This window comes from Mirounga leonina, unplaced genomic scaffold (genome assembly GCF_011800145.1).
Source record: "Mirounga leonina isolate KUSES-001 unplaced genomic scaffold, KU_Mleo_1.0 Mir_170, whole genome shotgun sequence".
NCBI classification, from domain to species: Eukaryota; Metazoa; Chordata; class Mammalia; order Carnivora; family Phocidae; genus Mirounga; species Mirounga leonina.
Window position 1 is genome coordinate 1,461,336 of NW_023270433.1, and position 25,499 is coordinate 1,486,834.

The 25,499-nt window shown below is 59.0% G+C and overlaps 1 protein-coding gene across 1 annotated transcript in view; it reads left to right on the forward strand.

Moving 5' to 3' along the window:
* The window catches only part of QSOX2 (quiescin sulfhydryl oxidase 2), a 41,056-nt gene that overhangs the window by 12,558 nt on the left and 2,999 nt on the right, over window positions 1–25,499 (forward strand). Inside the window, exons 4-13 of the mRNA XM_035016560.1 lie at window positions 5–254; window positions 13,599–13,699; window positions 15,213–15,261; window positions 15,696–15,801; window positions 15,949–16,039; window positions 17,677–17,822; window positions 18,936–19,070; window positions 19,293–19,422; window positions 21,234–21,356; window positions 22,494–22,644. Of these exons, the coding sequence (XP_034872451.1) occupies window positions 5–254; window positions 13,599–13,699; window positions 15,213–15,261; window positions 15,696–15,801; window positions 15,949–16,039; window positions 17,677–17,822; window positions 18,936–19,070; window positions 19,293–19,422; window positions 21,234–21,356; window positions 22,494–22,644 (1,282 nt within the window). The remainder of the gene's footprint in view (window positions 1–4; window positions 255–13,598; window positions 13,700–15,212; window positions 15,262–15,695; window positions 15,802–15,948; window positions 16,040–17,676; window positions 17,823–18,935; window positions 19,071–19,292; window positions 19,423–21,233; window positions 21,357–22,493; window positions 22,645–25,499) is intronic.

A 25,499-nucleotide genomic window follows, 5' to 3' on the forward strand; every position in this document is an offset into this window, starting at 1 on the left:
AAAGGCGGCCCGAGCCCGGCGGCTGCCCCCGCTGCTCGTGCTGCTGGCGGCGGCGGCGGCGGGCCCCGCGGCGGGCGGCGCGGCGCGGCTGTACCGCGCGGGCGAGGACGCCGTGTGGGTGCTGGACAGCGGCAGCGTGCGCGGGGCCACGGCCAACAGCTCGGCCGCGTGGCTCGTGCAGTTCTACTCCTCGTGGTGCGGCCACTGCATCGGCTACGCGCCCACCTGGCGGGCCCTGGCCGGGGACGTGCGAGGTGAGGCGCGCCCGCGCGCGACCCGCGTGCCCCGGCCTCGCAGCCGGCCCCGGGGCGCCCGGCGGGTGGGCGGTCCCGGGGCAGGGCCGGCAGAAGCCCCCTTGCGGCCCGACGCGCGCAGGCGGGGCGGGGGCGCCCCCGCCGGGCCTTTGTGCTTCTGTTGGCCGACGCAACCCCACTCCGTTCCCGAGCCCCCCGCCCTTTACGCCCCCCTCCGCCACCCCTTCTGGTCTGGGCAGCTGACCATGTGGCGGATGCTCAGAGGGAGCTGGCCGCTTAGCCATGCAGATGCGCTGGAGGCAGGCCAGGGCCTGCAGAGCGTGCCTGGACGCACCTCCACCAACTACACGATCCTGCTGCCCACTGGTGACCGGCCCCGAGGTTCCTCGCCAGCCTGCTCGGGGGCGTTGGGGGCGGGCGGCGGGGGGGCGTCTGCATCACCCTCCCGGCCAGCTGGCTGGCTGCGCTTTAAGATGGAACGACAAAGGCTCCGACGTCGGAGCTGTCCTCAGCAAGACTGAGGTTTGGCCGGAGTCCAGCTGGTGCTCCGCTAACCTCTAAGTATGTATTTCCGTGGGCAGGAGGGTAACAAATTGCTACACTTTCTTCCTGCACTTTTGTTTCCAAGTCTTATATCCTCCTCTGTTGTGATTTTTTCTCACAACCAGACGGATTCATAAACTTCTTAAAAGCCTAAATACGGTTTTTGTGCAAAATTGTAAATGATTATCTTTAAGCTGTGTTTTCTTATCTCAGGGTGTTGGGATTCCTGATTCTGAAGGCTTTTTTCTTTGATCTCTTGTTTTCTTAAGCCGCCAGTGTTTGGAACCGAGGAGGTCGACACACCCTCCTTAGTAGGTTCTCTTAAAGCCTTTGCTCTGGGAACAAACAAACATTTTAATAACAGAGAGAACTTTTCCGTTGTCATTTGTTTTTTAGTGGCAGAAGCAGATATGTAAATGCAAATGCAAATGCGGGTATCTGTGGCAAAACACTTGTTGCCTATTTTGTGCGTATTTTGATTTTCTCGTTTAGTATCTGAAACATAAATATGGTAAACCACATTCGAACGTTGAACGTTGCAAACTATTCTATTGTTGAACCATCATGTAAGGAGCCTGGAAGATTGTCCCTGGAACTTGGAAGGAAGGTTTCTTCTAGAAATGAGAGTGGTAAAATCCATACCTAATGGTGTGATTAACTCAGCTATTAGCTAAATAAGGTTACCTTAACAGGATTGGACGCTGTCCAAGTCAGGGCAGGAAGAAGGCCTGAGATGGGAGGGAGATGTGGCTGAAAGTGAAAAGCAGCTGTGGCCTGAAAGAGGGTGGGGACAGCTTCGGGGCACCTGGGCAGAGCCCTCAGCACGGAGGAGTGGCCCACTTGGGGTCCCCAAAGAGAGGTCACCTGGGGACTTGTCAGAAACACGTCAGCCCCAACCCAGGCCCTCTGGGTCAGAAACTGGGCACAAGGTCCAGCATCCTGTCAGCACAAGCACCAAGTCTTCAGGGTCACTGTTCTCAGGGACACCAGCCCTACGAGACACCTGCAAGGAAAGGCTCGTGGCCAAGAGCACCAGGAAACACGGCATATGAACTCTTCCTCGTGGATGTCCGCCACACACAAGAATTCCTCAGGAAAGGAGTCCGCTAAGTCTAAGCCTTTGCTTACCACGTGATCTACCACAGGGCCCTTTTTGTGCCTGATTTCAGCCAACTCCCCATGGAATCACTGGGAAGAAGCACCCTCCCCCCACCCCTCTGCCACCCACAGGGGAGCAGATGCCCATTGTTCCCTGTGGTCCCGTGTGAGCGCAGGCTTCCCTCCCCCTGTCATTACTTTGGCCCATCAGTCACTTGTGAATTGGGCTGTCCAGTCCCTGGGGCACACAGACCTTGCACTGCGTGGGCCCCCTTGAGTGCCTCTCACCACCCCTTTTAAAATGGAGAGTGTCCGTCCAGCTTTTCCAATGCACCACTCTTCCACCCCATCTCAAGTCTTCTGGAAAGTGGGACAGGCTCTGCTCCCTGGTGAGATTGCCTGGGGTCCTCTGTCTCCCCTGCTGTCCCTCCACCATTGCTGCCTTAGGGGCCTCTGCATTTGCTCAGAAGGGACGGTCTGCAGAGAGTGGGGCTCCTTCCCAGCTCTGCAAGCCCTGTCTACGCACAGCTTAGGGGTACCTTTGTTTTTCTAAAAGATTTAGATTGAACTTTAGCACTTTGCTGACATTTTCAAGATTTTGAAAATAAATGTTTTTCCTTGTAAGGTGGCTTAACAAACAAAAGGTCTACTGTTAAGCGTAGCCAAATGTTGTTCTAGTGTTTATGTGGATCTGGCTTAGGGCAGTCACTTCTAAATCCTTTGCAAAACAAAGCCCTGCTGTGTTCCTGGAAATCATCTAGCCCGGAGCTGTGGTGTTAGCTCAGTTTGTGATGCCACCTCCTCTTGCCGCCCCTGAGCTATCTCTGAAGTATCTCTGCAGAAACTTTGGTCAACTCAGGAGTGTCCGTGTCAGGGTCACCGAGGCCTCAGCATCTGTTCTTACGGGTCTCGCATTTACTCCAGTCTTGTGGAAGCAGGGCAGATTTTCCGTAACGGCCCCTGGAATTCTAGGTGAGGCTCGAAGGGGAGCCCGAGACTTGGCGGGCAGTCACGTCCAGCACACGCCTCCTCTTCCTGTCCTGCAAGGGGGTGTTGGTGCGACCCATGTTGCGGATGGTGACGCCCGGAGGCCGCATGAGGCTGAGTCATTCACTCAGGGTCACACAGCTGAGCGACAGGCTGTGTGGCTCCAGGACCCGTGGCTAAATGTGTGGCGGCCGTGAGGCAGGTGCTCGTTCTTGCTGCCCAGAGTCCACTCTGGCTTGCCCCCCTTGAGCTCCTCACTCACCACCTAGTCTGGTCTTCCCACCCACCTGGCTAGGCCGCAGGCCTCTTGGAGATGAGCTAGGACCGCTTGGTGTTCCCCATGGGCCCATGTTCGAGCAGGGGGTGGGGGTGGGTGGGCATGGTGGCTGATGGGGGAGGGGTGCCGATGGCAGCGGGAGCGACTGGTCAGTGCGCCTGCAGGGGTGTGCAAGGTGGGGAGCCCCGGGAGGCTGCCAGGAGTCTGCCTGGACTCTGGAGAGGGTGGACAGAGGATTGGAGGCAGGCAGGGGTGACATCCACCTGTTAGGGGCCCAGGAAAACCTGTTGTGCCCCCCACCCCCTGCCCAGGTAGCTGTGGTTAGCCCAAGTGAGACATGCCCATGAGGCCCGGGCTCCGTGCTGACCGAGGCCAGAGGAGCCCCACTGCGGCACTGCCAAGCTCAGTGACTCCAAGTGCGAGAGCCCAGACGGGCGAGGAGCCAGGGGACTCGGGGCTTTCCTTCTCCCCATGGCAGTGTTGTGAGGCTTCAGCAGTTCACCAGGAGAGACGCTTGCGTCTGGGACGGCTGTGCCCCATCAAGTGCTCTGGAACGGCTGCCCCGACTATGTGTAGAGCTGGTTTAACCCACTGCACCCAGCGCTAGGCTAGGAGCACCACAGAGACCCCACCTCCGTTCCGAGAAGACCCTGAGCCAAGCACGCCGGGACTCTCCAGCCACCTCCAATAACTTCTACATAACTGGTGCTGGCCTCTGCTCGTCACTATGTGGGCTTAATTTCTACCTAGCCTTATGTATCTTCTTTTTTTTTTTTTAAGTAGGCTCCTTGCCCAGCGCAGAGCCCAACACGGGGCTTGAACTCACAACCCTGAGATCATGACCTGAGCTGAGATCACGAGTTGGACACTCAACTGACTGAGCCACCCAGGCGCCCCTACCCAGGCTTGTATAGCTTAAATTTGCACTTGAACTTGGAGCCTGTCTTTTTAAAAAGACCTTGTTCAAGCAGGAAGGGGACTGCAGGGGTGGGGGTGGGGGTGGAAGAGCGACCTCCGGTGGTGGGAACATGCAAACCTCACCACCCTGGCTTCACCGTGAGGGAGAACCGCCCCCCCCCCCCCCCCCGCCCCTTGCAGCTCCGCCTTCCAGACAACCCTCTTCTTGCACCCTCTTCAACCCTGGAGGGGAATGACTCCATACTGTAATCATTTTCTAGGACAAATTGATGCTTGCCTACAAATTAGACTTATAAATATATTTTATTAGAACTTGGCAAGTAGTGGTACGAGGTTTAATCCTATACATTAAGAATAGAGTTGCTTGAAGGGTAAACTTGAAATAAATTTCAGTTTGCTGTTACATAGAAGCTCAAGTCTTTGACAGGTATTTTTTTAAGCCTGTGGTACTGAAAATGGGCAGGTTTGGGAGCAGAGCAGAGCGTGGCTTGCAGACTCCTTCTGTGGATGCCCCTGGAGGCCACTGTGCCTCCCAGCTGGTGCCCTTTACCCCTGGGTTTGGTTGGGGGTGGCCTGACATTGTTGCCCAAGCAGGCAATTTGCATTCGGTTTAGAGTGTTTCTGTCCTTTGTATGGTGGGATCTAGACAGGTGGGAAAGGCAGGAGGAGGGGAGGGCACAAGTTGAATGAGGCAAGTACCCTGAAGCTAAACCTTTGAAATAGTTTGCATTTTATTTGATAAAATAGACTGTCTCTTTTGTGTTTCCATGAATGCCTCCATCTGCCAGCGCAGTGACTGCTGGTGTCTCTGTAACTGAAATTCTTCCTCATCTGCTTTCCTCACAAGCCTTCCCGCCTAGCGCAGGCAGGCTTCCTTTCCAAGATGGACAAAGGCCTGGTGAGGTGTCAGCCCGCCCCTCCACTCAGCCGGCCAGCCCAGGTTCGAGCAGGCGGGCAGGCGTGCTGTGGCTGGAGTGGAGCTTGTCCGAGAAGCTGGGGCCGGCAGCTGCCTCTGTGCGCTGGCGTGTGGCGCTGTCCTCGCCCCGTCCGTGCTCTAGCGTGCCCCCTACAGAAGCAGAGTCTGCCCTGCATTGATCCCGCATGCTGGAACTTGTCCTGAGTACATTCTATGTGGCCCTGGTAGGTGCAAGAAACAGTGAACAAGACGGGGAAGATCCAGGTGGAGCCTGTGCCTCAGAGGAGGGGACAGACATGAACAGAAACACAAAATGAGGCTAATTGTAGGTCATAAGTCCTAGGAAAATAAACTGAATGATTGGATTGGCACCGGGTGGCAGAGGAAGGCCTCGGGTGGCATGTGACACTCAGAAGATGAGGGGCACGCCCCAGCCGGTGCCACGGCCCTGAGATAGGCAGGACTGCAGGCATCCAGAGGACTGCGTGGAGCCGTCCTGGCTCTCCGGTGGAGAACGGGGGAGGTTCCGACGGGTCAGGCGGCAGGTGGAGCCCGGGGCTCCAGGCTTGGAGGCTGGATGAACAGCAGGAAGGAAGAGCGGTTTTAAGCAGGCGGTCATATGATCTGGTTTCTATGTTAAAAAATCTCTGGCTGCTCCCTGGAGAACCGAGGGCCAGAGACTGCCCAGGGTCGGATTGGACGATGCGAGCGAGCCCCACCAGGGCTGGCCGCCTCCGGGGAGCGCTGATGGACCTGGGGCAGCAGATCCGGTGGGAAGAACCGTAGGGGCGCTGACGCCTGTCTTTCCACAGCAGCACAGGTTCGCAGCGTTGACCTTCCAGTTGGTGAACAGGAGGAAAGGCTGCGTTCTAGGCAGTATGGCATTTTTGGATGGATGATTTTTGGTCAAAGCCCGCCAAGTGAGAGGTCTTCCCTCCTGGGGGTACGGCAGGTGCTGGTATGTTTCCAGGACACAGCCGATGTCCCTGCCCTGGGCCGCTTCCCACGCTGGGCTAGTTTTCTTCTACATCCTGCTGTTAATGAAACTTTATTTAAAACCTGGGACTATGGAGAAAGAGGGCTGGCGTGTCCTCTCCCCTGTCATCGCGGCCTGGTGTCACGGGCTCCCCCAGGGGCTAGTTTTCGGGGGGACGTACTGGTGTTGGACCCGGCGTGCTCACTGTTGGTTAAGGGCTCTGATTCAGAAGCTACAGCGTAACTCGTACACCTCATCTGGTGGAGGAACAGTGAGTTCCTGTCTGGTGGAAAAGGGCACCCCCGTGGTTAGGGGCTTCCTGCCCTCCTGGGCGTTAGCCAGCTTTGTCTCGGAGCGGCTGTTCCTGGCGGGTCGGGTGCTCCGTCTGTGTGCCCCTGACCTGCTCCTTCGTGCTCAGTCCGGGAACACCTTTGATGCCTGTTTGCCCTGCGTTTGTACGAGTCATGCCTCTAGCTTTTTGGAAATTAGGCCCTGACACTGGCTGCGGGTGGACGCAGGGTCTGGAGCCCTCACGCTGCCGAAGGTACCAAGCGTCTGGTGTCTCAAGAGACAGCAAAGGGAAGCCCCCTGGGCCTGCAGTGTTCTTGGAGCGCCTGCAGAACAGTGTGGCGGCGGCCGGCGCGCCCAGCGCCCACTCTCCTTGGGTAACACTAACTCTGGCCCTTTCACCGTTGTGATGAGGATAAGCGGTGGGGTAAAACCCAGGGCAGCCAAGACTTTCCTTTTTCCTTCATCTTTTTCATTCTTAAGCCACCAGCAGTTGTGCCCTATTTCAAAAGGCGGGGTCCACCTCCCAGGTGCTTGGGAAAGTTGAAGGAGCTTTGGAGGCTGAAAAGCCAGAGTTGGTGACTGCAGCCTGGGCCACCTCCAGTTTCCCTGTGGCGGCATCTGCAGCCCAGACCGTGCGCTTCCCCCGAGCCCGGCTGCCCCGACTGCTCCTCACCTGGGAAAGCAGCCAGCGCCCCTGGGAGGACAGCTGGCTCCCCACTTCCGGGGGGCAGGGAGGTGCAGGACCAAGAGGCCTCCTTCCATTGCGGTTGGGAGGTTGTGCCTGGGACACCCGAGTGGGGACAGCAAGTAGGCAGGGGACGTGTACTGCCTGGGCTGGGTGGGGCATGTGGGGAGGGCTCGGGTTCAACGTGTGATGGGTCAGCCACCCTCCACCCTGGCCCTAATCCCCAGGGACCTCGAGGGGAATGTTGCTACTGTGCCGATGACCTGTGCCCAGTTCCTCCAAAGTCCGTGGGGCCCGAGAGTGGTGGCCGAATGTGAACGTTGGACCAGCTGTGGGGTACAGGCTGGGTCAGGACACTCTGTCTACCCAGAATCCGGGTGCTGGGCTGGAGACTGACCTGAAGAGGAGCTGTGTTGACCTGGCTCAATGTGGCTGCCAGAGCCCAAGGAAGGCTGCCTTGCCTGGGTATTTGTGGGCACCAAGATGGGGGGTGGCAACCACTCTGCAGTCTCTGCCACCAGGAGCCCACACTGCTGGTCAGAGTGATGTTCACTCCTCACCCTGCAGGTGTGTCTGAGTCCCTCCCGAGACCGCAGCCTCGCAGGACTGGCCCAGCCCCTGACTCTAGAGCCGCTCATGCTGGCCGCCCCTCCCCTCCCCCCGCTGCCTGCTGGTCTCCACCTGGGGCTGTCTCCCCTCCCATCCCTGCCTCTGGGACCCTGGTCAGTCGCCAGCGTCCAGGAGGGTCACTGGGAGTTTGCTGTTGGCCTGCGTGAGCGTGGGGGTCCCCTGCTGCCCTGCTGGTGAGTGCTCAGAACACATTCTAGCAGCAGGCGCTTACCAGCCTTGCCGTGAGCAGGACGCTGGCTGTCTGTCCTCAGGGCCGCCTTAGAGGGGAGATGTTATCTGGCCTCTCTGTCTTATGGGCGGAGCCCTGAGGCACCGAGACTGATAAGTTGCCCAGATCCTCCAAACCTGGTGAGAGGCAGAGCAGGATGTGGGCTGCAGGATCAGCCTGCAGACGGGTGTCCTCATGTCATCCGGCACTGCCTGCCATCTATCTGCTCCAGATGTGCCTGCTGGTGCTGGGACAGGCCAGGCCACCCTGGGGACACCTGGAAGGCCAATGGAGACGAGCACAGTAAAGGGGGCAGACGCCAGGACTCGCCAGGACGTGACCTACGAAGAACGTAGGAGGATGCGTAGTGTGGCTGTTGGGGGCGGGGTGGGGGGCCAGGAAAAGCGGGGGGCCTGCCCGGACTGGTTGAGAACGGCCTTGCTCCCAAGACCGTGGGGAGCCATCAGGGTCCTCTCAGGGCTGTGGCCGGGTCCCAGCTGGCTGCCGTCCACGTGGAGGCACGTGGCAGGTGGAGGCGGCTTCTGCCCCGGACGGCTCCCAGCGCGCTGCAGTTGCCGGTGCCCGTCGCCAGCACGGCCTGCCTCGGCGCCATCTCCTGCTTCTCCACCCAGGCATCCCCTTTGTCAGGCAGAGAACTCCCCCCATTCCCCTGGGGTGGTGCCTCGTCAGCGCCGAGCGGCAGTGTGGCTCACCCTGCGCGGGGATCAGCTGGAACAGTAGTGCTCAGGTTAACTGTGTCACGAATGTCGTGGAGAGGAAGGGGCAGAGGAGGTGAGGACCGTTAGCCACCCGGTGCTTCTGTGACGCTAAGCGACAATTTCCTAGTTACTGTCTCCGAGTCAAAGGGTGGCACGGCTCAGGGGCAGAGGGCTCCTTGGGGCTGGGGCGGCCCCGAGGCCAGGGCGAGGGAGGCAGCACTGGGTGCCCCGCACTTACCCTGTGGGGCCTTGCCGCTCAGTTCTCCCGCCTGTAAAGTAGGAGTGGTGACGGGCACATCGCAGGCTTGGGCATGAAGCTTAGATGGGGTAGCATGGATCAGAGTGCTTTCAGAACATTGAGTCCGGCACAGGATGCAAGAGGTGACGCGGCCGCCCCTGTAGAGCACACGGCGTCCTGTCGTCCGGGCGAGCCGTAAGGGCGCCGGCAGTGGGAAGGAGCCCTTGTGCCGTGTCGCTGCATGGGGCGCCGCCGCTGGGCTACACCTGTGGCTCGGGGGGGCTCCACGCCCACTGAACACGGCTCCTGCCTGGCGGAGAGGGCCCCAGTTGGGTGGAGAGGCGGTAGAAAATATGTTGGCGAGACAAAGATAAGTTGTTTTTCTAAGGAATTGGTTTTCCATGTGTTTAACAAGGAAACACACCGTGCAGAGGCTCGTTGAGGAAGTGGTTTGATGAAGTGGTTGGTTTCATTCCACACGTGACCATGCGGGGTTTGGAGGAGCGTGTGTGTGCGCTGCATGGCTGGGAGCAGGCTGGATTTGAAGGAGGGAGTGTCTTCCTCTGGAGCTTGTAGGATAAAGGGAGACATTCGCAGCACTCTTTTTTAAGACTTTATTTATTTATTTGACAGAGAGAGACAGCGAGAGAGGGAACACAAGCAGGGGGAGCGGGAGAGGGAGAAGCAGGGTTCCCGCCGAGCAGGGAGCCTGATGTGGGGCTCGATCCCAGGACCCCGGGACCATGACCTGAGCCGAAGGCAGACACTTAACGACTGAGCCACCCAGGCGCCCCCCTCTTTTATTTTTTAATTTTATTTATTTGGCAGAGAGAAAGAGAGAGAGCGAGCACAAACAGACGGAGTAGCAGGCAGAGGGAGAGGGAGAAGCAGGCTCCCCACTGAGCAGGGAGCCGGACGCAGGGCTCGATCCCAGGACCCCGGGATCATGACCTGAGCCGAAGGCAGACGCTTACCAGCTGAGCCACCCAGGCGCCCCTCGCAGCACTTTGAGAATGTACAGGTTGGCGCACTCGTGTTGCGTGTGCGCCATGTGCCTGTGACACGGTGGTGCAAGCTGATTCTGAACCGTGGGCAGGTTCCTTAGCCTCTCTGACCCTCAGCCTCCTCATCTGTAACATCCTGCCTGTTTCACCCAGCAGACTTCCGCAGTAGATGATTTGGTAAGAAAGCTTTGTAAAGTACCGTGTAGTTGACTTTGTTTTGGAAGCAAGACTGGTGGGGAGCTTTTCTTGCCATTTTAACTGTGCCTGGGCAGAGAATCAGGGCAGGCCTCCCTATGGAGGTGACATTTGTGTTGAAATCGATGAATAAAGCAGCAAGTACAAGTCAGAGGAAAGTGTGTTCCACCCAAGGAAGAGCAGGTGCAAAGGTCCTGGGGCAGAAATGCACTTGGACCTGTCTCTGGCTTGCGGGGAGCGGGGGGAGTGAATGAGGAAGAGATGAGGGTACAAGTGCGGTGAGGGGCTCCATCTGGAAGGTTCCAAGGACACACAGGAGGTGATCTTGCCTGCAGATGTGCATGCCTTGCCGAGGGCTAGGCCACCCCGTGGGGCCCTTTCCAACAAGGTTAGAATTTGAAGAATCACATAGCTCAATCTTGATCAGAATGTTTTCTTTCTCATCATGGGAACACGGTAGGTGGGAACAGCTGGTGGATACTGGGGCCCAGCGGAGGGGGGGGGTTTCTGCCTGGAAAGCAAGCAGCCCAGTCAGCACAGTAGGTCTGGAGGGGGTGCGGGAGCCTGGCTGCTGGCGGCTGCCCGGGGACACAGACTTTGTCCTGCGTGTGCTCAGAGCTGGGCGCGTGGACGTGACGGCTGCGTCACACAGTCACGGGGGAGGGGGCTGCAGAGCTGCTTTCGAGGCCTCACTCTGATCTGGGGCTGCGGTCTGAGCCTGGGGCATGGGTGCCAGACAGCCTGACGGCCTCCGGTTCTCGGGGGCATAGCAGCACCCGATGCTGCCTTTGGGGGTTGCGGGTTGTTGACGGCAGGGCGGACAGCCGTTCTTGCCTCCACGAGGGAAGCCAGTGTGTTCGCGCTGTCTCTCGCGCCGTGTCAGACTCGGGAGGGTTATTAAAGTGTGGCTGGTGCCGCCGTGGTCTTGGGTTGGTCAGGATCACCGTCCCCTGCAGCATTGTGACCTGTGGTGTCTGTTCTGCAGAGTGCTGTTTGGAGCTTCTCGACACCGGGGACTCCAGGAGGGTGGAAACCGAGCAGAGCCCAAGTGCCGCAGGGTGCGCGCGGGGGGCGGGGGATGCGTTCGCTTTTGTGCGTGAGACACACTTAGTAAGAAGAATCTGAAAAACAAAGAAGTCAGACCAAGTCCCACCATGAAAACCAAACCATAGCGAACATCTTGGAGTGCCTTCTTTCCGTTTTTTTCCCCTGTTCCTGGTCTGGCTTGATTATTCATTGATTCTACCAAATGCTCAGTGTTAGCCCTTAGGGCAGTTCTTCATTTTCTTACATACTTTTTCTGGGCAGTGGGTGCTTTTGTTTTCTTAAGCATGAAATGACAATGTGTCATGGAAATTCCCAGTAAACAGTGAAACCCTGTGTTTGTGAGACAGGGACGAGGTAGCAAACAGGAGGCGTTTTGGCAAGATGAATGGGAAGAGAAGCGAGGATGACAGGCTGGGGAAGGCTCCCCCAGCAGGGCAGTGGAAACCGCCGTGGGAGGTGCCATGTGGAGGGTGGGGGGGCCGCCGCCAAGGAGGGTGCCGTGTGCAGGATGGGGGCCACCACCATGGAGGGCACCGCATGCAGGGTGGAGGGTGCCGTGTGCAGAGTGGGGGGCCACCGCCATGGAGGGGGCGGCGTGCAGGGTGGGGGGCCACCATGGAGGGCATCGTGTGCAGGGTGGGGGGGCCACCGCCATGGAGGGGGCGGCGTGCAGGGTTGGGGCCGCCACCGTGGAGGGCGTTGCTGGCACCGCGCTGAGCTGCATGCTCTGGGCCATCTGCTGCACTAATTGGATGAGAGTATTAACTGTTCTTCCGTAGTTCCATGTAATTCGAGACTCCAGAAAGATGTGACCTGTGGTTCAGGAAGGTTCCGTGATTCTTGTTTCGAGCCATCTGAAATGGCCCCGGGACAGGAATTGGTTTCAGGGAAGCAACGTGAGCCGAACAGTATTTGGTCATTGGTGGTGAAAGCCAGCTGCGGCTTTTTTCCACTTGATTCTTCCCATCGTGTTGATATTGGTAAATGTTTTTGTAAGGACAGAGGAGGAAGGCGAGGATCTTTTAGCACAAGTGGTGTGTTAGATGGGAAACTGGCCGCTATGGGCTTTGCCATGTCTAAGAGTACTCGGGTGGTACGGGATCTCGTCAGGGCCAGTGTCTTCTCTCCTCCCAGGCACGTGTTTAACGGAACCTCTGAAGTTCCAGATCATAGCCAGTACCCAGGGCAAACTTGCGTGATGTGCTTTTTAACCAGCTTACTGCTTTGGACTGGTGGTGTCCTGTGAGACCCACGGCAGCACAGGGCCTCCTCGGGGTCTCAGTGAGATACACACACGCTCCCTTGGCGCAGGAGACCAGGAGCGGACCCGCCCACCCGCGGGCGGCCCTGTGCCTCCAGGCCAGTGTCTGGAGCGCCTGGGTCCCGCCTGGGGCTCCTCGGCAGTGAGTGTGGTGCGGCTGCGCTCCTCGGTCCTGCTTCCCAGGTGCCCCCCGAGCAGCCAGGAGATGTTCGGCGGTATCAACCGGAACATCCTAGGGAAATGGAGCAAGGTACTGGGGAAGGCGTGCCTTTGAGACTGGTGACCACAGGGCCAAGCCACGCGCTTGTCTCCCTGTGTGCACCGCGCCTCAGGGTTGCCGTGAGCGAGGCTCCTCTGTGCACGAGTGTCCCGTCCATACATGATGCAGGGGTGAGATGACATGCCGCCCACGTTCGGTGGGGGGGGCTGTCGGGAAGAAGGGAGCGAGCCAGAGGTCACCGACCCACAACAGCAGCTGGGAAGCCATCTCCCCAGAGCATCAGGCTCGAGTCACCATGCAGGTGCACACAGGTTGCAGGAGATGGGACACAGAGGTGCCGTCAGCACAGCCCCGACGGTGGGGGTACCCAGGGTCTTCGACAGGGAGTGCGGGGGGTCGCGGAGCAGTAGATGAGAAGACACACCGCCAGTCGCAGCCTCCTGACCAGTGGAACTTAGGGAGATGCGAACCCTGAGTAGAGCGTGTGTGTGTGTGTGAGACTCAGTGTGACCGTGGCCACCGCCGGCTGTGACCTGGCAGCAGGGCAGTTCTGGGAGCAGGCCACCTGGCCGGAGCTGGTGTGACCTCGTGATACTCACATGTGGTGACGTTCCCACGAGAAAACCAAAGATAGGCAAAATACATATTTAAAACTGCTCCAGTTCTACTCCCAGGACCAGAGACCACATTCAAGGGTCTGGCGGAGGCATCCAGGGAAAGTAGAAACCACTTCCCAGAAAGACCGCGGCTCGGACGCTGCGGCCTTGGGTTCTTGTTTGCGCGAGTGCCCGGGAGTGTTGTTGCTACGCATGCAGGGCCGGCCTCTCCATCTGCAGGCGCGCTCTCGGCGGCCCTGCACAAGGCCAGCATGGCGGCTTCCGTCCGGCAGGGCCGTGCTCCGTTAGAAAGCACCCTCCTTAGGCTTGCACCCTCAGCAGAAGTCCGTCTGCCGTGTTGTCCGTGAAGGGAGACACCTCCAGCCCGTGGAGGCTTTGCCCCCCTCTCCCAGCCTGACGCAGGAACGCTCTGTGCACGCGAGGGCTGGATCCATGACCTGGGGGAGGCGTGGGCTGGTGGCCCGCGTGGATGTGGGCCCAGACCCACACTGAGGGTCGCGCTTCTGCTTTTCAGACTGGGCTGCTGCCATCCGCGTCGCCGCCCTGGACTGCGCGGAGGAGGAGAACCACGAGGTGTGCCGAGCCTACAACATCCACTTCTACCCCACCTTCCGGGTGAGCACCCCTGCCCTCTCCCGCAGGCCTGCTCTCCTCCCACCCCGTCTCTCCTCGCTTTCCACCCGAGGGGCGCCTTCCCGCGACATTCGCTGCATGTGTAACTCCTGGGGCATGTGACTTGGGACTTAGCAGGAACTCATTTACACGGGGTCACCTCTCGCGTTCCGCCCTCTTGGGCTGTGCATGTTGCCGGGGTGGGGGGGGCTGTACGTGCACACCCAGCCCCCACCCCACAGCCGCAGCAGAGGAGGGTGAGTTCTGCGGCCCGCAGACCTGGTGGGCGTGGGCATGCTCGGAGCTGCCATCGGGGCCGCGGGCCGGGGTCTCCTCCCACCCCACTGCGTGTGTGGCCCGTGTCCGGCTCGGTGCCGTCGGCGCACCCTGTATGTGGTGGGTCGGGTTGTCAGAGTGACACCCGGCGGGTGCCTGTGGGCGGCGCTTCAGGCAGGTTTTACCCTTTCTTCCCCTGGGGGCAGAGAATAGACAAACGTGTTGAGAAGATTCTGAAGAAGCGCCTACGGGGTCTGTGTGCACTCTCGGTCCCTTGCGGGCACACGGGTGCCTCAGGGCGGTGTTCACATCCCAGAAAACATGCAGCCTCTGAGGACGCTTGGCCCCCCAGTCTTCCTAAAACCCTGTGCTCTGTGTGGCTTGCAGCCCGATGCTTTCCAGCCACTCACGTGGCTGGGCTCCGTGGCAGCCACGCCTCCGCCCCACCCAGTGATGCTCCTCCGGAGTTTTGCGTAGCTCATCCTCGGCTTTCTTGTCTGAGCTTTACTTTGTTTTAGCCGCACACGGGGTGTTGTGCTGGGTGTGAGCTCCGGGCCTTCTCTCTCGTGCTGAGCAGGTGTTCAGAGAGCACCCTTGGCTGCGGCTTCCGTCCCCTAAGAACGCCTCCTTGTGTGACCGCGGCCATGTCTTGTGTTCACAGGCCCTGTGTCACCCCATCTGCTCCTTCCGTTTGCCCATTTTGCTCTTGGGTATTTGCAGTTTTCTTAACTGATTCACAGGAGTCCTGTTCGCATCCTTGACACTGACCTTTCTTTCAGTTGTGAGAACTGAGAGTATCTTCACCTGGTTTGCTGTTCTCAGCTTCTTCAGCATCTCTTCTAGAGAAGAAGGTTTTTAATTTTAATAGTTTCTTTCCTTCAGCTCACCCTCCCCGTAAGTGGTTTGTGTCGCTCGAGCCGACCGTTAGGATGCGTATTGATGTCGAGAATCAGGGAAAGCGCCTACTGCGTGGCCTGGCTTCCAGCCCTGTTGGGTCAGGAAGCGTAGCTGACAGAACTCCGACGGGTACTAACCACCCCCGGCGGTTCTGCTCAGAAACACTGATGTTGCAGACATGCACAGAAACGTGCGGCTCCTTATCAGTGAACGTGAACTTTCTGGAGCAGATTAACTAAAGCTCTCACTCTTCAAGATGGTGGCCGTTTTCTTGCTTAAAGATTAAACATTTGCACAGACACCAAGTCAGACTTTCTTACTTATTCTGTGTTTTTCCTCTTAGTATTTCAAGGCGTTTACAAAGGACTTTACAACTGGAGAAAATTTTAAAGGTAAGGACAAGCTTTATATTTTACTGTCAGAGTCGCCTCATAAACCCGTTAAAGCAAAGGTGGTCTCAGGAGACCAGAGAGCCCACGTGATGGGGTCTGTGGGGCCCCTACCCCAGCTTCAGCAAATCTGCATCAGCACCTCTGACCTGTCTTTCCTCGAAGAGCTCAAACATTTGTAGTTTCGGCAACGACTTTTTATTCTGTGTTTTGCCTTCCTTGTTAAATTTGATGGTGAACTCTTTTTTTTTAAGTAAGCTCTTTTACTCAAAAAAGATTTGGAGAAGGTCACAAACCACATGCTCACCTAATGAATTTTATGAGCGAGCCCCCTGGGGAGCCAGTGCCCACCTCAGGCTCCAGTGTGTTACGGGTCAGTCCACGGTGACGGCCGTTCTCCATGAGGGTCACGGTGACGGCGGCTTGCCTCCCCGCAGGGCCCGACCGAGAGCTGCAGACCGTGAGGCGGACAATGATCGACTTCCTGCAGAACCACACGGACGGAGACAGGCCTCCTGCTTGCCCGCCTCTGGACCCCGTTCGGTGCGTAGTTGCGTGAAAAAGGGAATGTTAGGAATTGAATTTAATGTTGTAAAATATGGATTTGCATTAAGTGATGTGGGTGCTGGCATATGATGGCCAGCTCGCCGTTCTCAGAAGCACTAAAAGCCGCTTTGTTTCTCTTAAAAGGCCCAGTGACGTCCTTTCTCTCATGGACAGCCGTGATAGCCGTTATGTGGCCGTCCTGTTGGAGAGCAACAGCTCCTATGTCGGCCGTGAGGTACCGTGTCCGTGTCTTGCCCCGTCTCACCGTGTGCTGTGATTCGGTTCCTCTGTGGTTCTGACCGCTTCCTCCTGATCGATGGCGTTCCCGTGTTTCGCTCCCGTTAATTTTTGGGATGTAGTGGTGTCGCTCAGCGGATTGGCCGGTTCGCAGAGAAGACTGAGAAGGGGCCTCGAGGGTGAAGCAGGCAGGCTCGCGGCCTCGTCCTCAGTCCGGGGCTGAGAGGGTCCCCCAGACCCAGCTTTCAGGGCACGCTGCCTCTTTTCCTTGAGGCTCTATTTCTTACACATCAGCATCGCCATCAAGATTTTTTCTTGGCTGTGTTGGGAACACTCAACTTTTTTGCCAAGTCCAAGGTTCTGTAAAACATCGTTTCTGCAGTGGAACTTTGTTCTGCTCTCGTTTCACGCGTGGGGTCTGAAGCCTCTGCCTCTGGTACCGGACTCCGGCCTGGATGACGGGAGCTCCCCTCAGAGCTGGGAGGAGGCACCTGACCGGCGGGGCTGCGCGCTCTGCCCATGCCCAGTGCCCCGCTGTTCCTCCTCACCGTGCTGCCTGCCTCCCAGCCGTGCTCCCCCTTCTGGGAGCTCGGGGGGTGAAGGCCGGAGGCCGTGTGTTCCCGGCGGGAGCTCCCATTGGTACGCGCTCAGGCACAGGCTGCAGATGTTGGCAGCCCGACCACCTCACCGTGCCTCCCGGGCCCTCCAAGTTGGGTGGCGACGTCATGCCACCTTCTCTGTGGCTGACCAGGATTCTGGGGGGGCGCTAGGAGGAGCCCCCGGCAGCAGGACCCGGCATTCCCCTGTGACACCCTCCCACGCCGTCCCAAGGCTGCCTCTCTCACCTGTGACGCCCCCCTTCCGCACGCAGACCTGAGCAGGGACTGCTCCTCAGGGCGGGGGGCTGCGGCCTTTCCCAGGAGGGCGCCCTGCCGCGGCTCGAGTGTGGGGCGTGTGCTGTGCGCTTTCTGCAACGCCCCTGTTCAGGACATGCTGATTCTGTTGCTGAAAGGAGTCAGAGGTGCGGGTTCCACGCCTGATTGTCTTGGTGGCACATGCCAGGCTCGAGGGTCGTCTCTCACGCTGTTGTAGCTCCTGAGATGCCACTCCTGTGGTCCTTCTATGTCCCCATCCGGTGCCTTCAGCCGAAGCAGAGCTGGACAGGGGCCGCTCGAGGGAAGGGCCGGCCAGCCCGGAGCCTGCTGGTTCATCAGCTGTTGACCGGGGCCGCGGCACCGTCCAGGGGTGCCGTTGGCCTCCCATGTCATGTGCGGGGCAGGCACCGCCTGGTGCACAGCCTTGCGTGTGAGGGACAGCTCAGGGCCAGGTGGTGCGTGGGGGGCGTGCAGGCTCAGAAAGCACGGAGCGGGTTCACTGACAGATGATCCTCTGTAAGCTTGCTAAGCGAGGCTGTCGTGACGGCCTGCACCAGGCATCGCCTTCAGTTGCCCGAGAGTGCAATAAAAATGAAGATGTAAATGTCAGTCTGGCTTGGAGAGGAGATAAATATGGCTTCTTCCAGATGACGTTGTTTCTCTGCTTTCTGTGCTCATGCGGCTTTGCGCTTGGTCAAGGTAACACTTCCTGAGACACGGCCACCCGCAGCGAAGGTGACATTGCTTTCTCCTTCCCCAGGTGATCTTAGACCTGCTTCCGTATGAGAACATTGTGGTGAAGAGAGTGCTGAACACAGACAAAGGCTTCCTGGAGAAACTCGGCGTTTCTTCCATTCCCTCCTGTTACTTGATTTACCCAAATGGGACGCGTGGATTAATTAACATGTAAGTGTGATTTGGCTTCAGGAGTGTCTACGACACCTGGTGGGATCTGGGGAACCCCTCCAAGTGTGGGAGCCTCCTCTGGGCTGGATGCCATGCACCTCGTCACAGTTAAGACCGCAGAACCCACCTGGACACCATCTGCATCCACCGAATGCCACTAAAAAGTGAACAGCCTGAAACATGGTTGGGAAGGGCCACAGGCGAGAAGGTGAGACAGGGTCCTGAGGCCCGTGGGGTCTGCCGTGGCCCCAGCCTCCTGTGGGAGCAGAAGGCCTGCCTGCCTGCCTGTAGGTGCCGGTGTAGCCGGTGATGACTTGGCCGCTCTTGGCGAGTCTCCGTGTGCTGGGACACAGCCCAGCCAGGATGCGCTTCGTCCATCCCCGGGCTCCTGGCTCAGCTGGGAAGTGGCCTCCCCAGTCCCTTGGGTATGTCTCTCTTCTTAAGAAGCCAAAGCCAGGGTAGGCATGGTGACCTCTGTGGATCAGGTCACTCATGTCACGCTCTGCGAGCGAGCTCATTAGGGCCTGCACCCCCGGGGCTCTGGCCAACATCACGTCACAGCAGGTGTTACCCTCGACGGAGTGTCCCTGAACAAATGCCACTTGTTCTGAAGGAAAGTTCTTGTTTTATATTGAAAGTGTCATCTGTAGCAGTTCTTCACCTCAAATGACGTGGATATTTGGGAATTAGAATGAGCCCCGGATGTTGTTGGTGACCCCTGAACTCCTTTGGAGGTGCCCAGTAATGGCCTTCACATACCCTCAGAGTGCGTGCTCCTCCCCAGCCAGTCCAGGGCCCCCTAGCCCCCGACGCGCCTGCCGACGCCCCGCTCGAGCTGGCGGAGGCTGCCGGGCTGGCCGAGGACCCTAGTCGGAGGAACCCTGTTCCTGGTGCTCACTGCGCTGTACCTCGGGTCCTTGCGCCGCCAGTGTCCCACCCTCCCACCCGCAGCACCTGCAGCCAATGCCAAAGAATGGGTGGGCTGGGGGGCCCGGACAAGCCCCCTCAGTGTTCTCGCCTGGGTGCCTGGCATGCGCTCAGACACCCACGGAGGGGGGCCAGGCCCCCGGAGGCGCCCTGGCCTGCGTCCACACCTGGCCCCCTTTCTCGCAGCGGGAAGCCCCTCCGATCGTTTTTTTCCTCTTATTTGAAGTCGTTGCCGGATGTGAGGAAAAAATTGCTTTCGTTGCCTGAAAAACCCAACAAAGAAGAAAATCCCGAAATCGTGGTTTGGAGAGAATTTGACAGGCAGGTATTCCTTTTGGGCCTGCGCTGGCCGGGGCGTGGCTGCATGCGCGGGCGTGTGCGTGGCCCCGTGGCGGTGGGATTCACTCAGACACACACCTGTCGGCTGCTGGGGAATTGTCGGTGTCGTCCTGTGGGGAGTGGTGTTCCCTCGGGATGGGTGCAAGGAAAAGGAATGTTCACAACAGAGCTGTTCTCACTGGACTTCACGGTCTTTGCTCTCAGGTCGAAACTCTACACCGCGGACCTGGAGTCGGGGCTGCATTACCTCCTGAGGGTGGAGCTGGCCACCCACAAGTCCCTGGCAGGGGCCGAGCTGCGCACGCTCAAGGACTTCGTCACTGTCCTCGCCAAGGTGCGCCGCGGGGGGGCCCAGGAGGCCGCCCTGGGGGATCTGCGGGGAACGGAGCCGGCCTCAGTTGGATGACCACTCTGTGGTCCCTTTGTCCCTGTCACCACGTGCCTGTCGGGCGCCCACCCAATTCTGAGCCTGGGGATGGCAGAGCACAAGTCATTGCTTGCCGGCTGACCGGACAAGGTGTCAGGGCAGGGCTGGGACCGTGACGTCCAAAAGGGGTCACGGCCGGAGGGGGAGGAGGCCGCCCAGCAGCCAGCCCTGTGCAGTGTGCCCGGTCGGCCGGGACCCAGGGCAGCGGCACCCCCACCTTCACTGGTGGGCAGAGCGGTGGTGGCTCGCAGGTCAGCGTCGGTCGGGAGATAGGCGGTCGGGTTACCTTTCTGCCAGGAACTCTTAGCTCTGGGGCCAAGAATCCAAGGCTCACTATTTCCTTGGGCCAGAGCAGCAGAAGCAGGAGGTCATCCCTCTTCCCAGGGGGTGCCTGGGGCCCCTCTGCACTCTCACCTCGGGGAAGACCTCGGTCACAGTGGCCCAAGGACAGAGCCTTTTACCCCTGCATCTGGCACCACAGCCGTGCCTGTTGTCTCTAAGATAAGCTTTGTTCTAAAGAACTTCTCTTGGGGCGCCTGGCTGGCTCTGTCGGTGGAGCCTGGGGCTCTTGATCTTGGGGTTGTGGGTTCGAGCCCCTCATTGGGCGTAGAGATAACTTAAAAATAAAATCTTTAAAAATAAATACCTTCTCTTACGTCAGGTGAGAGGCTTGATACGGTGATTCCTGTTCAACATTTCAATAGTACATTGTACACTTGTGTCCTATGACTTTTGAAATGGAAGGAAGGAGGCCGAACTCGGAGTAATGAGTCACGTGATAGGTTTCCAATGAAGAAAGGGGGTTGTGTAGACCGGTGTGTGCCCGTTGTGCGGGTCGCGGCTCAGAGCCCCGCAGTCCTCCCTCCTCTGCCTTCAGTGAATCAGAGACGCGCTCTCCGCGCTCGGCTCCTCCTCGTCCTCTACCTCAGCTAGGCGTAGAGCTCTGTAGGTCAAGATGACCGTAAATTATTAGCAGTTTTTGTACAGCTTGGCTGAAACTGGAAGTTGGATGCTGGCACGTCGGGACACGGGGTCCTACGGCAGGGAGCTGTGCTGTCCCCGCCCCAGCAGGCTTCCGCTCCGGCTTCTGAGCTCTGGGAGGCATCAAGGACAAGTGCCGTGGAGAAGGGCCGCGCCCCCCGCGTTGCCGAGCCGGTGCTTCTCCGGGCTGCGAGGGGCCGCAGCTGCGTGGCCGACGCAGACGTTCAGTTAACCAGCAGATTGCACACTTCTGCACAAAAGCCTCAGTGGGACGCGCCTGCTCCACAGAGCTGTGCAGTCAGACCGCAGAGGGGGAGGCGGAGGGCGCGCTGCGTGCAGTAGGCGGGGTGGGCGTGCGTTACCTCGAGGCGCCGAATAGCTAAGTAGGCGGTGCTCTCAGAACGGACCCCAGAGCCCTTGACAATGTGATGAATAAGGCACATCGGGGCCGTGCCGTCTGTCACTGGGAAGCCGTCACTGGCTGGGCGCCGAGCTGGTGGCTGAGGTGCGGGAGGCCGTGCGCGCTGGGGGCCCGCTGCAGCCCCTCCCGTCCCCCTACTCTGCTCTGGACAGACCCCCCCAGTACCAGTACCAGGGGAGACCCCTGGGGCCTCTCCCACCCTGACCCGGTAGGTCCGTGTCAGGCAGACCCCACCTGGCCTAGGTCCCCAGGGACGGCTCTGCCGTGGGTGGCATTTCCCCGAACAGTCTCCAAGCGTGGGTCCTTCCTTGCTTAGCTGTTCCCCGGCCGGGCACCGGTCAAGAAGCTGCTGGAGACGCTGCAGGAGTGGCTGGCCAACCTTCCCCTGGACAGGATCCCCTACAACGCCGTCCTCGACCTGGTCAACAACAAGATGCGGGTGAGCCTGCCCCCCCCCACCCCCCGCGCGCCACTGTTCGTGTCCTTGGGAGCCCTCCTGCTTTCCCTCCCGCTCGGGGACTTGCCCCAGCCTACCGTCACCGCACGCACCTCGTGCGCGGAGCTGCCCGTGTCCCTCTGCGCTGCGCCCCGTGGTTTCCACCGCCCCCGTCTGCCAAGGCCACAGGAGGCGTGCCATGACACGGAGCGGGCGTGGCGGCACGCGGGCATTTGTGTTACTTAAATTTGTAGTAAACTCACAAATCTTACACCAAAAAGGCTAATAAAACTGTGTGCTCGATGAGAAGCATGGAGGCCCTGCCAGAGGCCCCCCAGGCCAGGTCTCCTTCCTCCTGCCCGAGCTCTCGGCATCCTCCTGGTCAGGATGCTTTTGTGGGCGGCGTGCAAGCCCCTGCGCGGGCACATATCGGGCACACATCGGGCGCTCTGACAGGCGCGTCGTCCCAGCAGCATAGAGACACGTGCTGGGCGCTTACCTTGACCTCCCCGACCGCCCCCCAAGCTGGAGGCCAGCACAGGCTCCTCGGGTACAGGGTTTGCGTGCACATCTTTGGGAGCCACGCACTTCGGGCCCCGTGGACGAGCCCTGTGCTGGCCAGCCTGCGGGGAGACGCAGGGCATGGGCGTGGGCTTGGTTGGAAGCACCTGCTTGGCTACAGGCACGTGGCTCCTGAGGGTCGGGGCCTCAGCTCACCACAGATGCAGTCGCGGTCTGCGCCTGCTGCAGCTGAGAATCACTGGACCTTTGAGCTTTTTCCCTCTCACTCTTCCCCGGTGGGATTGGTTTAAGTGACCCTAATGCACGAGGCCAGGGTATCCTTGATGCTTTAATAAAGCTCTCGTTTATCCAGATACACACAAACCCTTCCCTCCCTGGGCAGGGGGAGAGGAGAGGCGCGGGCCACATCCCCCTATTTGGAGAACTCCTTCAGTAAAATAGAGACTCTGCTCTCTCATTTGTTTGGTATTGAATTTACATACACACGTAGTAAGATGTGCAGTTGACAAAGTTTTGATAAATGTACACTGTGTAACCAGCAATCAATCAAGATAGAGAACATTCATCAACTATTTTAAACAATTCAATTATCTTTTATTCTCTCCCCCCCCCCCCCAGATTTCTGGAATATTCCTTATTAATCATATAAAGTGGGTTGGATGTCAAGGAAGCCGACCAGAGTTCAGGGGTTACACATGTTCTCTCTGGAAATTGTTCCACACTTTGACCGTTGAAGCTGGGACCCATCCAGAGGCACTGGACAGCACAGGTAAACTGTCCCCGCGCGGGCCCAGGGCACGCCAAGCCCACCTGCCACATTCACCGTGCCGGGGCCTGCCAGGTGTCGTGAGCAGCTGTGTGGGAGGGGACATGTCACCTGGGGGGCCCGGGCTAAGGAGCATGGAGGGGAGCATCTTTCTTACACGGTGCTACGAGCTTCGGAGCTCACCAGCCTGTGCGCGGCTGACCTGCAGGGACTGAGTCAGAGAACGAGGGCACACTCTCGAGGAGTTTCTCTTTATTTCAAAAGCATGAGCACAAGTGAAGCATATTTGGAGATGTCTGTTACCTGTTGTTGCAAAACAAATAACCCTACAGCTTAGCTTTCTCTGAGTGTCTGTGGGCCAGGGACTCAGATGGGGCTGGACCAGGGTCCCCGGCTGCTGGTCTCTCACGAGCCTGCAGGCCCAGTGTCGGCCGAGGCTGGGGTCTCATCGGAAGTCTGCACTGGGAAGAGCCCCCTCCCCTGACCACTCGTGGGGTGGTGGCAGGGTTCGCGGCCTTGCTGGCTGTCGGCCAGTGGCGTTCTTAGTTCCTCACCGTGGGCGTGTCCTTGGTGTGGTGCCGGTCACTTCTGCTGAAGTGACGTGCGCGCCAGCCCGGCCTGCTGGGGGAGGGGCCGAGCCAGCCGAGCTAGCCGGAGCTGCGACCTGGGCCATCACAGAGTCCGCCTGCGCAAGAGGTTAAAAGCTACAAAAGATTAAGTTGGCTTTAATAGTTTTAATTATCAGGAAATCACTAAACCAGAATTGTCATGTTTTGTGTCCTACACAAGCCGCGAAAGCCGTTCTGGGTGTTTATACATTTCCGACTCTTGTATGTGCACTTCCCCTGTGAAGATGGCCTCTGGCCGACAGGGGTGGATCGCCTACCTTTTATTTATTTTTTAATTTATTTTTAAAGATTTTATTTTTTTATTTGATACACAGAGAGAGAGAGCGCGCGCACAAGCAGGGGGAGGGGCAGAGGCAGAGGGAGAGGGAGAAGCAGGCTTCCCGCTGAGCAGGGAGCCCGATTCAGGGCTCGGTCCCGGGACCCCGGGATCATGACCTGAGCCGAAGGCAGTCGCTTAACGACTGAGCCACCCGGGCGCCCCGACCGCCTGCCTTTTAGTTGCCACTTCAAGTGGGCAGCTGCAGGGATCATCCTACTGAGTAAAGGCAGGGACTCCCACAGTCCCAAAATCCTTTCCAGTAAGACAGAAATCTGCAGTATCTCTTGCTACATAACAAACCAAACCAAACGCTGGGGCTTGAAAGACCCGGTTTTATGTGCTCAGGATTCAGTGCGGGCGACCCCGCCGAGTGGCGGGAGACCCAGGAGGCAGGAAGCCTGTGGGGTGAGCCCAGCTCCCCACAGCCCCACGCTCAGGAGGGACCTTGAGGCAGAGCCAGCCGGCACACGGCATCTTGTGTCTCGGCCTATTGGTCAAATGGGCCTTGCCCGCCCTGGATCCATGGTGGGGACAGTGTCGGCCTGGCGCTGGGAGAATCAGCAAAGTCACGCTGCAGGAGGCACGTGCTGTCTCTGGAAATCTTCACCACCCCGGCTCTCCTCAGGGTGACGTGGATGTCCATGTCTCGGGGACCTTGGGGGGGGAGGCTAGGGGTGCGCTCTGCTGAGGGGCCGGTCAGGGGGCCCTGCAGGGGCTCAGAGCACGCCGTCAGGAAGATCTCTGGGGCGCAGGCTGGAGCCATATCCGAGGAGTGCGTCTCATGCCCAGAGAACTAGGTCACATGGACACTGCTGGATTAGGTCTTGGAAGGTTTTTCCTCTCCTTAGTGCGTGTTTAAACCCCATCGACTAAAAAGCCGCCGCGTCCTCTAATCCCCCACAGGTAGGGGTTTATGGTTCTTGTCCACTCTAAAGATTAGGGTGGCCGGGCTGCAGCAGTTTGGTGGGGAGAGACAAGGAGGATTACCCGAGGATGCGTGGCAGCTGGTGGCGGGGAGGGGAGGGCAGAGAGCCTCGGGAGGGCCGGCCAGCCGCATGTCCTCACTGCGTGTGCAGACCCGCGCTGCCCGCCGCCCCCAGAGACCCCCGCTGCCCTCAGAGACGCGCCGAGCTGAGGTGACGGTGGCCGTCCGTTCAGCTGGGGCTTCTGCCAACCCCGGTGAGGCCCGCCAAGGTCAATGACAGAAGCGGGGCCCTGGCCCTCCATAAGCGGAACCACAGCTAGCGGCGAAGAAAGATCGCCTGCGAGGGCCTGCTCTTGATAAGACGGATTCCGTCTCAAAAGCATGTCTTTTTTTTCCAATTATTTTGCTGCCTTTCTTTTAATGCTGACATTTAATCTGCTTTAATCTCATGGTCTCTCGCTTGTTGGCTCAATCCCCCGCATTAGCTGTCTGAAGGGAGCCGCCGGCGCCAGCCCCGTGCCCGCCCCCCTTTTGCTGTTCTCAGGGTCCTCATTTGGTGAGATGGGGGCTGCTTCCTCGGAGGATCGTGTTCTCCGCATCCACAGTGTCTTTACGCAGACCGTGTGTCCTGGTGGTCTGTGTGCCCACCTCCGGGGCACACGGTCCGCGTGGCTGGGCGATGCCAGAGTTGCCGCTCATGGAGAGGGTTAACCTCTCCAGAGGAGGTAGGTCCTCGCCGGCCTGCTGCCCTCTCGTTCCTGGAAGGAGCCCCGGTGTCTCGTTGCTTCTGGCTGTTTTTCCCAGGTATTTGTGCACACCCCGGAGTGCGTGCTGCGCCCGGACGTGGGCGATGGGTGTGCTCTCCGGGGACACAGTGCTGCCCCTTCTGGACGCAGGGGGCGTCTGGGAGGTGCTGCTTTCTCCCTGTGTCCTTCCCGTGCAGACAAGCAGGGCTGTCCCGCGCGTGCGGGGCCAGGCACCTGGC